Here is a 14,634-nt window from a genome sequence, read left to right as displayed (position 1 = left end):
TTAACATATGATTACTTGAGAAGCTTAAATTTAAAATCATAGTAAGATGGCAACTTTGCAAGTGATATGTGCTCAAATGTAAAAGTGTTAGAAAACAAAATACTGTAACAACGCTTCAAGACTTTTTCTCATTATTCATGCTTCATCAATAATTTTTCTGAAATAAAAGCGATTATAGGCATACAATATTTTAAGGGACTTCCCAACCTAATATTAGCTGTTCTGGTTTAAAGTTATCATAACTGTAATCTAAAGTAATTGATGGTCTCCCAACCTAATGTTAGCAGTTCTGGTTTACAGTTATCATAACTGTAATCTAAGATAATTGATGGTCTGCTACTGACAGTGTGCCAATGTTGCACTTTTCCACACCACTGTGCAGATTTACAAAACGGTGAATTCCTATCAAAATAAAAGCCAATTCCCCTGTATTAATAAAACAGGCTTTTTCAGATGTGACTACTGGCATGTCATACACTTCCATGGTTTGCTCCCCAGGCACTCATTAACCCAAAGGCCTCTCATCTAATTGACACATCAAAATAAAATTTGTCACTTTTAAGTCATTTTTTCCTCTTTATTTTCTGTTTACTTGCACCATTCACCACATATTTGGAGCAGATTCAAACATGCAACTATACAAATATTTCCTTGTAACAAAGTAAATACTCATACAGCCATGAATCACAAAATTTCTTTACCTATTAAACCAATGTTGAATGTTACTTAATAAAAATGTTGAACCTGTAGTACACTTTGACACTCATAAAAGACAAGTTTCTGATCTCAGATTAAATCATTATATGGACTACACATCATTCATTGCTATATACAGGTAACAGGATGTTTCTTCCCAGTGCACACTCCTATCAAAAAAACACATTCTTACAGTACAGTGTAGCAAAAAGTCATTGTAGACAAAGTCTTGTGAGTGGAGTGCACACATTAGAAACTCAAGCAAAATTTATAAAGCTTTGCAGGCACAACCAAGTAAGTATTTAGGCAATTTTTATAATAGTAGAAACACTGTTGCCTTTCCCAGATAAAATGTGATATTGATAGCTCCATATAGTTATTTCAGCAATGGTGAATCATGGCTTCCAACATAGATTTGCTATTTTTTATATCTACATGATCACCACAATCTGAAAATCACAAGATAAGCTGTATTTCCAACTGATGGAACTGTTTTTGATTTCTTTGCAGTGTCTGCGACATTATCCTTCCTCTGTATATATTACTGTCTAGTTTCCGCCATGTAGAGGCACATTCATCTCCCAAAAAAGATCACTCAAATTCATTTACTATTAATTTTATTATGAATTTTTAATGACTGGTTACATCATTCAGACACAATTTACTACACCTAAAAATGTTTGAATTTGAAACATAGTCTAACTGTCCATCCTCTGTATATATTATTGTCTAGCTTCTGCAACGTAGAGGCACACTCCTCTCCCAAAAGCGATCACTCAGCTTCATATATCATGAATTTTTAAAAACTGGTTACATCATTCAAGCACAATTTACTACAATGTTTGAACTGGAAACACAGTCTACTTTGATATCCATTATATCAGCAATGAAATAATCATTATACCAGTAATCTCATACACTTTCTGTGTTTAAATACTGCATATTGGACTACAGATTAAAAATAGAAAATGTCATTACAGTTGTCCAGGTTCTGAATATATAGAACTATGCAATAGCACAAGACCTGTCTGACTTATCAAAATCACTAACCTCTTCTTGTGATTTTGCTCACATATGCATTCACCACATACATTACCACATCTTCTCCTGCCCTCTCTCTGCGTCTCATCATTCCCTCCCCCCCCCCCTCTCCCCCCCTTGCCACTATGATTGCCTCGTCCTATCCTCCCTCCTCCATCTGTCCACCTTTGCCTCCCCACGTTATTTGTCTCTCCATCCCCTCCTGCCATCTCTCCTTGTCCACCTCGTTCTCCCCATCTCTCTGTGTCTACATCTCCCCCTCTCTCTGTCTATCCCCTTCTCTCCCCTCTCTCTGTCAATCACTACCTTTACCCTCTCTCTGTCCATCACCACCTCTACCCTCTCTCTGTCCATCTCCTTCTGCCCCCATCTCCCTATTCATCTCCACCTACACCCTTCTGCCTGTCCATCCCTTCTCTCCACCTCTCCCTAAACATCAACTCCTGCTCCTCCCCTCCACTCTCCATCCAACTTCTCCTAGTTGCTTCTCTCTCTATCCATCTCCTTCTCCCCTCTCACACTATCCATCTCCTCCTCCCCTCTCTCTGTCCCTCCTCACCTTCACTCCTTCCCCCATCTCCTCTCTATCCATCCACTCCTGATCCCTGTCACTCCCCATCCAACCCCTCCTGTTCCCTCTCTCTGTCCATTTCAATGTTTTCCCAGCTCTCCCATCTGCTTGTGTAGTCCCTGCAAAGCAAGTTGACAAAGAAGGCTGATACTATTCCTACAACATGTCTGCTATGCAGAACAGTCTGCACATTAGCTGCTTAAAAAACTTTTTTTGCCATAGACTAATACCCAAAACTACAAAATGTCATTCATCAAACAGTGTCTAGTCCTTTATTTTAGTTGTTTTCAGTACAATATAAAATCATATATTATGTTTCACTTCTGCACACTACTTCTTAACACTGTTTTGCATTTGTGTGGCATTATTCTGAATACCACATCAGACAACAATATTTTTTCTCCTTTAAACAGTATGTTTTGATTTGACCACAGAATAGATTATCATGTAGAAAGCATTTCTTTCAAATGCTGGTAACAGAGGACTGCTAACATGTCTCAGTTTTTCAATTCTCAACTGTCTTTAAAAATGTAAAGATGTGATTTGTCCTAACCCTTGTCGACTTTACTATCAGAATGGGAACAGTTGATCTTGATGTGTTTAGAAAAGACCTACTACACAATTTGCTATACTCTTAGTACCTAATCATGTGGCCATGTCACACATTCTGAGCTCCAGAGAAGGTTTTTCTTTGGTAGTTGCATTACCTTATACTGACTTTGTATCCTGTCTATATATTATGTGCACAATTATGTTTGTCACACTCACTTAAAATTGATGGTAAGTAATTTTATTCACTCACAACAGTTATCACATCATATTCTTTATTATTCTTATGGATCCTCGTTGCTTATTAAATTACTAATTCTTTATAAATTTGTTGGAGCATTTATTATTTTGTGTTACAACCTTATATGGATTTTTCTTTGCAGCTGAACAATTTTGCAGTGATAACATATCTTGTACAAATGCTTCATGCATCGGATAATACTGCTACGTTTACAGAATACTTTTACTCATACAGGATATCTGTTACATGATACACTTTACTATTTTTGTAGCTCCTTGTTCATCATTAAATTGCCAATACTTTCCATGAACTACCTTCAGTAGCTTCTGCCTTTTTTCTGTTTGCTTCTCCAAATACAATAATAATTTATATTTCTGAAAGAATGGTTCTCCCACTCTAGTGCTCTGTGTGTGTGTGAAGGGTGGGGGGTGAGGGGAGGGAAGTAAGGGAGAGGATTGCTGAATAACTGACTCATCTCCAGGCGTAGGATCTTTACACTTACCATCTCATTGACATTGTCTGGATTCTACATTTATACATATGATTCCTCATAACTAACAAGTGTGCTCACTGAAGCTGCAATGGTACACACGCATGCATGCTCTAGCATATAATCCCAATGGATACTGTTCTTATGAAACATTATCATAAGTAAAATATAAACAGAGCCTTAGTTTCCAATGTCAGTGCATGCAAAGTGCATCCACATTATAAAATTAATATGTCTGAATAGTGAGTTGTTAAAACAAATGTCTTAATGGTGAGTTAGGTGATAATGAACAAGCATTACAATACAAAGGCCTTATGTAGTATGAAGAAACAGTGTTTTAGTGTGTGATAAAATGGTGGCTTCCAAATGTACAAGTTATTGCTTATACTATAGATCATTAGATTTTTCTCTCTAGCTGTTGCAATGTAGTGGAATGTAATTTTATAGAGAACATCAACTAGTGTTCTTCAGACAGTAATACAATCTTTTAAGTTTTTTTATCTGAGATGGCAACACTGCAGGAAGATGTTAGCTGTCTATTACAAGTTTATCTTATAATTTCTATTTTTAATAATATTTCATTTCTGGAATTTATCAATAAATGTAATCATACATGCAATAAAGAAGATCATCTTTTCAATACTTTTAAGAAACTTTTTGTCTAAAATTAATGTAAAACTACAGTGCAAAAACACTCTGCAAAATAAATGCCCATGCTCACAGAATAAATAAATGTAATTTCTGTAATTGTTTCTGCTTGAATACATATTAAATAGTACACAGACCAGGCATATTGCCTACAGGGAAGTCAATGAGAATCTTGTAAATTATTTTAATTCACCATCTTGTAAAATATTTTATTTTATATACAGTATTTCAATCTCAAGTCACTCAAACTGAATGATTACCCATGTTAAACATACTTAACAGTGTGAATGCCTCTATGAGTCCATGTCAGCAGAGAAGTTACTATGTAATGTGTTTAAAATATTAATTTATTTTAAAATATACTTTACTCTTGTGCCTTTCATTTATTCTAATTTAAGTTTTCAACATAATAAAGACACATCCATAGAGATTACACATGATTTTATGTTTAATAATGAACAGTACTTTGTTGTGCAACATTGCTTACCTGGACCTTCTCCCATTTGTTCCTCATCTTCTTCTTCCAGAATGTCATCTAGCTCAGCATAAGCATATTCTTGTTGTGACAGCCGCTGCTTCCCATAAACGCCTTCATCTGTGGATAAATTAACTACCATAGTGAGAACTTAATGAGTGTGTGCGATGTTTTATCACACATTAATTACGACTTCTTTCAACTATCTAATCTATGAATTAACTAGCATGTCAATATTAGTGGCAGCTGCTACAGCAGTAACTAATCCTACCACGAGTCAAAATATAAAAGCATCCTACTGCTGTGACCAAGCGGGTCTAGGCACTTCAGTCTGGAACCACGCGACCTCTACGGTCTCAGGTTCTAATCCTGTCTCGGGAATGGATGTATGTGATGCCCTTAGGTTAGTTAGGTTTAACTAGTTCTAAGTTCTAGGGGACTGATGACCTCAGATGTTAAGGCCCCTCGTGCTCAGAGCCAATTGAACCATTTGAAATATAAAATCAGTACTGTATTTCACTTTGTTACTGCTCAATTTGATTCAAATACACAGGGATAAAATTAAAGAACAAAAATGTGAAGGCAGCAAAGAGAAAATAATAATAATATTCAATGGTAAAAGGATTAAATGAAGTAAATCTTTGAAAATTGTAGATTCAAACTGAAAAAAGCTGTATAAACAGCAGGCTTTTTCAAACAATGTTTTATTCATTAAGATTTTCTTGAGTTTTTGTAGTGAGTATACAAAGTTCCAAAACACTGCATGCTCATTGTGTATTGTTTGGCAATAAATATCAGTTTTTCATTCATTTAAAAATATCAGCATGTATAGGCCTAATCAACGTGACACATTTCTAAAAAAAGTTTACACAGAGAGAGATAGCTTAATATCTTGAATTTGTATTTTAGTGTGACGGATGTGATCTCATCTCAATACCTAAAGATCGTTAAAATTACACAGGCACAATGGCATTTGGCACCTCCTTAAAGCCAGAAGGCTTCTCCTGTGTCCACAAATAAATAAGAACCTCCTGCCTTCGTCCTTCACAAAAGTCTTGGGAAGACATCGTTACATCACTGGACTCTTGACATAAGATTGAACAAATCTACGTTGCATTCCTCAGGGTGATTTCCCTCTTGGAAACCCTGTTGTGTTCCTATAGTCCAACAATTAAACTATGAACTTTATCCCAGTTTTCCTCCTTTGTATTTCTTTTTTCCTCATGACTCCCATGATTTTTCTTTCATTACCTCTTCTGCTAACTGCTAACTGGAGTACACATATTGAGTTCCTACCAAATGAACTAAGCAGCTTTGCATTTGCAATGCAAATACTAGCAAACTCTACTGACATGAGTACACGAAAAATAGCATATCACAGTTATTTTGAATCTGTCATTAGGTATGGTATCATTTTCTGGGGAAATTCAAGTAGTGTATCTCGAATACTGAAACTGAAAAAGAAAATTATAAGATACATGTGTAGTGCACAACAAACAGAATCTTGTCGCCCATTATTTCGGAACCTGCAAATCCTAACAGTTCCCTCCATGTACACTTATGAAATTATAATCTTTGTACATAGCAGACAAAAATTATTTGAGGAAAATCATTTTAACCACACATACAACAACAGAAATAAAAATAATTTTATGTTACCCACACACCATTTGAAATTATATGCACAAACTCCACAGTATATGAGGATGACAATATATAACAAGCTAATGGGCAAAAATATATTTAATATGAAACCAGAGAGTCTAAAAATAAGGCTACAGCAGATTCTGTAGAAGAAATGCTACTATTCAGTAGACGGATTCATAGAGGATGGCATGATAATTTGAGCAAGGGGTAATTAATTGTTAGTCTTTCATTGTATGTGTAACAAAATTGTATTATTATTATGATACCATTTGTTAAAATCAGTTGTTGTAGTTAATTGTTAGTTTTTTTATTGTATGTGTATTTTTATATTGTATTATTGTTATGGTGCCATTTGTTAAAATCAGGTGTTGTATGTATATGGTAAGACTTCATCAAAATTTTGACGTGTCTCCTGTACCTGAATCAAACGATATAGGTTATGTACGTTATGAGACCAATAATCCACAATTCACAATTCACAATTTTCCTTGTAATCTTTCACTATTCTCCAGTCAAATTCCTCCTCTGATTTGGTTATATCAGCATCACTCCTTGGCTTTCTGTGAGTTGTTATTTTTCCCATTTGAGGTGAACACTATATTGCAAGAATGCACTTAACACAATATTCATAGGACCACCATTTTTGTAACCATTATTTCTTAATATAATTGTTGTAGTAATGATAATGGTAGTAATAATAATAATAATAATAATAACTGTTATTATTATGTAATAATGACATTAAGAAACATAATGGTTACAGCAATGGTACTCCTATTAGCATGGTGTTAAGTAAATCCTTGTAATATACTTTTTATCTCAAATTCTTCTTCTTCTTCTTCTTCTTCTTCTTCTTCTTATTATTATTATTATTATTATTATTACTGTTGTTGTTATGATTATTGGTCTCTAACAAATGTACTATGCATATTGCAATGTCAGCTGTAAAAAGAATGTTTAACAATGCATGGCAAGAAGTAAGAGTAGCCTGAACGCTTAATCTTGACACATAAGAAAATACACAAACAATTAATTAGTTACAAAATTTAGTATTAAAATAATTATTTGAAATAATTACAATCTCCTCAGTACAAAAATCCATTCATATCACTTGCAAATAACAAACCACACTTGTTATCTTTGAAACGATATCAGGAAATTGTTGGATTCCTTTGTGTAGAGTGAAATGGATGATTATTCATCATCACAGCATTAAAATAGTGCAGATGTATGCATTAGGACACAGATGATTTACTGGAATTCTACCCAAAATTATGCACTGTTTCAAATTTCTGCACCCTTGGCAGCTGCCTAGTTTATCAATGTGATAGAATTATTTCTCAACCATTATACAGGTTACACACTGACCAGAACTGGGATACTCTGCAGTCATTTACATTGACTTGATGTCTTACATAATGCACCAAACTCAAAATCTGAGGGCTTTGCATGTTTGTTAAGGAGTTCTTCCTACATGGATCTAAATAATTATTTCATCATTTAGGAACATAGCTTTTTTATTACTGTGTGCCAAAGTCGTCTTCTTCTTCTTCTTATTCTTCTTTTTCTTCTATGTGATCCGGTCCAGTGGACCGCACGCTGCTACAAGTTTCCTCCTCCATTGTATTCTGTCCATTGCTGCTATCCACCACATCTGTTGATGCTTGGTTTAAATGTTCGTGGAGTCCATCCCTCCAATGCTTCTTGGGTGGACCAGGGTTTTGTACAGTCGAATCTTGAACTGTCTGGTGAGATATCTGGACCGAAGCAGTTGTGCTAGGCTGTGGTAAAATTAGTTTCCTGCTTGTATTCTGGCATTGATCTCTGCTTTACAGGACGAATTCTCAGTGAAAAGTGCCCCTAGTTATTTAAATTCATGCACTTTCTTGTAGGACTGGTTTCCCACCTGCAGTGATTGTAGATGACCAGCAGTCTGACTTTGACCACGTGTCATAACGAGGTACTCTGTCTTGGCTTCGTTTATGTTTAGCCCAAATTTGCTGGCAGCCTCCTTTAGACCTCTGGTCATTTGCTCCAACTGCTCTTCAGACCTAGAGAGTAAACAGATGTCGTCTGCATAGGCTAAGTATGCCAGTCTCTTTCTTTTGATTTCAATCCCTTCATTCTCTTGGAAGGTCTCATGTATGATCTTCTGGAGGGCAAAGTTGAACAGGATAGGGGCCAACCCATCTCCTTGCCTGAGTCCTGTCATAATTTAAAATTCCTCAGTTACGCGATTTCTGTTTTTCACCTTTACACATGTTTCACTCAGGCAGATCTCTATCAGCCTGATGAGTTTCTCTGCCATGCCAAACTCTCTTAAACAGCTGTGCAGGCTCTTGTGATGCATACAATCATATGCCTTCTCAAAACCAACGAATACTCTTGTGATGCATACAATCATATTCCTTCTCAAAACCAACGAATAAAGTATACAAATCTTTACCATATTCACGCAGTTTCTCAGTGACCTGCTGGAGACTGAAGATATGATCCACTGTTGACCTTCCTGGCCGAAAGCCTCCCTGGTACTCCCGAATCACAGATTCTGCCACTGGCTGAATTCTATGTATGAGGCAATAGGACTGGATCTTATAACAGATGTTAAGCAGGGTGATTCCTGAATAGTTGTCACATTTCAGTTTGTCGCCCTTCTTATGTATTAGACAAATCAGACCTGTTTTCCATTCTGCTGGTAGTTTTTCTTTGGTCCATCCCAATCTTCTTACATACAAAAACCTGTTTTTTCCACTTAAAAATTTTTAGCAACTAGTAACCATATCCATGTCCCCTTTATGTCAACTATCAAGTGACGTAACCAATATGTACACTAATCTGCTCATGTTATACAATATTAAATGTGGAAAGACTCACCTCTTAAAACATTACAGACATGTTAAAGGCACAAACAGTAAAATTTATGGCTCGCTCAATTTAATTTTGAGCAATACATTTTCATCTTTAATAATAAGTAAGCAAGCAAAAAAATTCACTGCTATGTAATTAATCATAGCAGATATATTGTATTGTATTTTATCTTTATTGGCCCCTCTGATAATGCAATGTAGAATATGGTATTAGAAAATTTCTAAAATTATTGATTGTGTGAAATGTGAGTAACTTAATGTGAAGTGATGCACTGACTTGTTATACGATTAACCCACCCTAGTTCACATGGGTAGTACTAAGTATCTTGTGGTTGGACAATTCATCTTATGAAGTGGTTATTATGCTGACAGTCACTGCATAAAGTTACAATAAAAATTCATACAACAAAATTAGGCAACTGTGTAACATCACTCTCATATTACTTAAATGATTTAAGCAGTGCATGCCATGAATTTCCTTGGAGGCAAAAATATTATCTGCTCCACATTTAACTGCCTTTGGTGTGATATCTTGTGGCAATAATGAGAGCTGTGAGCTCTCTTACAACTTGGCTCATTCAACTGCAATGCCACTTTAGGGCAAGCCACAACTAATTGCCAGCTGCCTGACTGCAGTGGCAGAATAAGGCAGACTATCCCACAGCAATGGACTGGTCTGAGCTACAGCCACTTGTCGACTGTCCAACACTATTGCCAGTCCAGAGTGAGTTACATTTTCTGTGTGACCTTTTCCCAATTTTCCAAGTATAGGATCAGTACAAAGCACCCTCTGCCAAACATGATAAGTATGCAGCATCTCGACTCGTACCATGGTAAAAAGCAACCTCTGCCACATGATATTAGTATGAAGCACCCTCTGCCATGCAATATTGGTTCAAGCAGCTCTCTACCATGCCACATCAGCTTGGAACACACGCTGCCGCTCCACATCAGCATGGAACACTCTCTGCCACAGAACACTGGTACAAAGGAAACTCTGGCATGAACATTGTTCCCAAGTCTTGTGCAGCACACCACATGAGTAAACACTTTTCATGCCTAGCTACTTTACATATATTTCTCCTGCTGCTGCTGACTTGGACTTTCTGGTATAGTTATTGGTGTTCTTCCTATGTTCCGATCATGAAACAGTTGGACTTGCTTATGGAATACGTTCGAAAGAAGTGTCTGTGATATGGACCCCAAGTTTACCAGTGTTTGGCAGTAATAGCTGCCCCTTCAAGAGCGACAGTTTATGGCTCAGCTGGAACAGCAGGCTGCTCTCCTTCAGCTTGTGGCACAGCAACAACAACTACATTGTGACATTATGAATAATTCCACTAACAGCTGGTAAAATTGTTGTTTATTGAAACCACAACCAATTTTGGGCCTAAGGCTACACAATCATCATAGGCATATCCATCACTCCTAGTCAAAGTTTACTATTCGGTGAATATTGTCAGTGCTATGGAGAGTGAAAGGTAACAAAGATGTGCTCCATTCATTTAGGAAAAAATGTTTATAGGTGAAACTTGTCTGCATCTATAAAGAAATTAACAAAAAAATTGTAGTGAGAGGACACTAAAAGTTTTTAAAGGGGCTGAGTTGACGATAAAAATTTGTCACTATTAAGATGATTAGTCACAGATTTTGCAAATTACTATGTAGAATGTATCAGGTGGCAGTGTCTTACCAGTGTGATGGCAGGGCAACCCAATGTTTGGCAAAGTAAAAGTGGCACACACGAATGACAAAGAGAGACTAACTGCTGGTGGAATCAAGGTTACCGATGTGGACAGTGTACCATCATATACTCATGACAATGAATAGTGGGGCTCTACCTTGACAAGTGAGAATAATACAGAATTTTATTACATACTAATATGTAATCATATAAACAATCAGCATTAGCCAGAAAGCTATGGTGCTTTAATCCTAATTGGTTATTTAAGATGAACTGTGCATTTTCTTTTTTATACTTAAAAATTTCTGCTTCATCTAATATATCCAAAATATTCCTTTTTTTGTTTTTTATGAAGCATTTTTAAATTTTCTGAAGGGCTTGTGATGTTGTGCCCCGCTTTGCACAAGTGCACTGTTAATGCACATCAGGGATTATTTAAGTTAGGGCATCTCTGAATGCTTATTCAAAATGACATACTGGTTTCCCCTGTGTATTTCTTATTGCAATCATTGCATGTAATGCAGGATACACCTACTTCATTATATTTACTGTGCGCCCCCGGTAGCTGGTGCTACACAGAGCAGAATCGACAGAATATATGCCACCCCCACTTTAGACACTAAAGTCAGTAGTATCGAGGTGATACCAGCTGCCTTCTCTGACCACCTCAGAGTGAGGTGCAGCATCAAATTAACCAGCCAAAAGACATATTGGGGTCACCCACTATGGAAATTAAATGTCAATATCAATACCGTCTCTGAAAACGCTCTAGCTTTAAAGATGCAAGAAACTTGGCAGTCTATTTTAAGGATGCATACTAAGTATAGAACAACTATTGAATGGTGGACTATGGCCGCTAAGAAAAAGATAAGAGCAGTGCTCATATCTTACGCCAAAGAAAGGACAATGTGGTCAAGACACACAATGGAGTTTTATTATTCTTGCTTAAGAGACCTTTACGACCAACCAATGTCTCAAGATGTCTTTATAAATATTAAAAATGTTAAAGCCAAAATGATAAGTATCAAGAGGATACATTTGCAGAGATTACAAATCAAATCACACACTAGAACGATGCTGGAGGCAGAAAACACCTCCATCTACCACTTGATACAACACACAAAAAACAGAAGAAGAAATTTTATTGCCAGCCTCAGAACGGAAGATAACAGAGGCCTGACAGAACAAAGGGATATCTTAAATGAAGCACATAGATTTTTTCAGCAATTATATTCTGGAAATGCTACTGATGATAACTCAGTACAAAAGTTTTTACAGAACTCCAGAATAGAGGCAGTTGTTACAGAGGAGGAGAACGGAGGTTTAACATTAGAAATTACAAATGACGAGGTTGTTGATATACTCAAATCTTCACCTTCACGTTAGTCTCTAGGCCCAGATGGCCTGCCTGTGGAGTTTTATACGACCTTTTGGCACCTAATAGGTTCCCAATTCACGGAAGTAGTTAATGACGTCTTGAGGGGAGAGGAAATTTCTGCTGCTTTCAAGGAAAGTGTAACTGTACTCCTTCCCTTTGGAAGTAGTACGGACACGAAAGATGTTACTAAAATGAGGCCGATCAGTCTAATGAACTCAGATCACAAGGTAGTTGCACGTGTAATTAAAGAATGAATGGGACCGATTTTAGAAAAAGTCATTGGATGCCACCAGACGGGTCTCCCTCAACATACCATTTTTAAGACTGTATGTGAATATCGAGACATTATTTCTATTTTATCATCATTGTCAGCGAATGGAAGCATTGCCTTCATTGATTTTGCTAAAGTGTTTGACAGAGTCAACTATGGATATCTGTTCAGAGCCTTGAAACACATAGGTTTCAATGATGGCAACTTAGCGGTTTTAATGAACATCGTCAGAGGCATACGAACCAAAATCTCGATCAATGGACAATATACTAATGAAGTATTGATATCTAGTGGAGTTCCTCAGGGAAGTTCCCTGTCCATGTTGTTTTATGTAGTTTCTCTGGAACCCCTTTTACGGCTTTTAAACGCAACCTTAGAAGGCATAACTATAGCTGGGCTGAAGACAGTTACAAATGCATACGCTGACGATGTGGGAGTTCTAGTAAGGAGCGATGATGACTGTGCCCAGCTAACAGACAAGTTATTGCTTTATAGCAGGGCAACTGGTGCGAGGATAAATGAAACGAAAAGTTCCTTTTTAAATTTACAGGGTCTTGACAATGTGCAGCTACCGTGGGCAAACAGGGTGGAGCGTCACACTGCTTTGGGCATAACTTTTTACAGTTGCCCATTAAGAACAACAGCTGCTATTTGGAAACAGGTGTTAGGAAAAATCAGAGGCAGCTTAATACTGCATGAAACGAGAGACTTAAATATCAAGCAAAGAATTAAACTAATAAACTGTGCAGTTCTTTCGAAAGCTGCATATGTCGCTCAGATTTTACCAACACCTCCAGACATAGTGAAATGTATAATGAGCAAAATCTGTCGATACATATGGAAAGGCCATATTTTTAGAGTAGCAGTAGGAACGACTACATCGAGACCCGAAAACGGAGGCCTAGGGCTGACAGACCTTCAGAGAAAAAACACTGCCCTCTTCATTAAAAGAACGCTAAAACTTACAGAGACGCAGCTGAACAGCATAACTGCTACTCTATTTGACCTTCTTAAACCCGAAAGCATGCAGCCGCCAGTAGATGTTCACAACATAAATTACAACCTAAGGCATATTAAGGATTTTTATGTAGAATTAAGCTACTTGACATGCATTTTAACAGACAAAAATAACAGGACAAGTAAATATATAGTAGAGAAGTTACAATCCCTCGAAAACCAAAATAAATTGGAGCTGAAGTATCCCAACAAAAACTGGGAAAAAATATGGACTAATATAAATAACAAAACACTGACTATGGAAGTGCAAGCGTCATGGTACAGAGTTGTCAACAACATTTTTAGTACCAATGAAAAACTGTATTCAATAGGACTACAAGCAAACGATGTGTGCCATAAATGTCACAATTTGGACTCATTAAAGCATTGCTTCATCTGTAATGGATACAAGAATATTTGGAATGAAATTGTATTGCAAGTCGCTTTTCTCAAACGGACCAATAGAAGAGAAATCACACTAAACAATATACACTCTCCAGAAGAAATTTCCTTTCCACCACAAAAAAATGTCATCTTGTGGCTATTTGGAAATTTTGTCAATTATGTTGTTAACAACAAAGGCAATGACAATCTACAAGAATATCGAGAATATATGAAAGAGGAATGCTTCAAAATATACCAGAACAAAGACCATAAAAAGAAGTTCAGAAATATGATGCGAATTTTGTTTCAGAAACAAGGCATCGGTTAATACCTAGATAATATGAAATCGACCGAACAAGATAGACTGCCAAAGTAGGGGATTGCTGTTGAGGGTGAAGTACGGTTGGGACTTTGTGTGCCCCGGGACCGATACGGTAGCTGTGAAGGCCTCAACAGAACCCCGAAAAAGCATGTTCTCCCGAGAAGTAACAGGAGTCATGCCACAGCACAAGAATAGTAGAGAAAAACTATTCTCATGCAAAAGACATGCATCACTGAAGAAGTTTAATTTCCTCTCTTAATTTTTACTTTTGCTTCTCTCTCATATTTGTTTCAATTCTAATGGAAGAATATTTTGCATTCCGTTAATGCAGTCAATAGTATTTTAGAGAGAGTTATTTTCACTGTAATCAATTC

General features: G+C 36.7%; 1 protein-coding gene across 1 annotated transcript in view; it reads right to left on the bottom strand.

The window, feature by feature from the left end:
* The window catches only part of LOC124712216 (RIMS-binding protein 2-like), a 384,205-nt gene that overhangs the window by 259,671 nt on the left and 109,900 nt on the right, over positions 1-14,634 (bottom strand). Inside the window, exon 5 of the mRNA XM_047242511.1 lies at positions 4,724-4,831. Coding sequence (XP_047098467.1) covers positions 4,724-4,831 — 108 coding nt within the window. The remainder of the gene's footprint in view (positions 1-4,723; positions 4,832-14,634) is intronic.

Source organism: Schistocerca piceifrons, chromosome 8, assembly GCF_021461385.2.
Source record: "Schistocerca piceifrons isolate TAMUIC-IGC-003096 chromosome 8, iqSchPice1.1, whole genome shotgun sequence".
NCBI classification, from domain to species: Eukaryota; Metazoa; Arthropoda; class Insecta; order Orthoptera; family Acrididae; genus Schistocerca; species Schistocerca piceifrons.
Note: the sequence above shows the minus strand (reverse complement) of the source record. Positions and strands in the feature narration are given on the sequence as shown.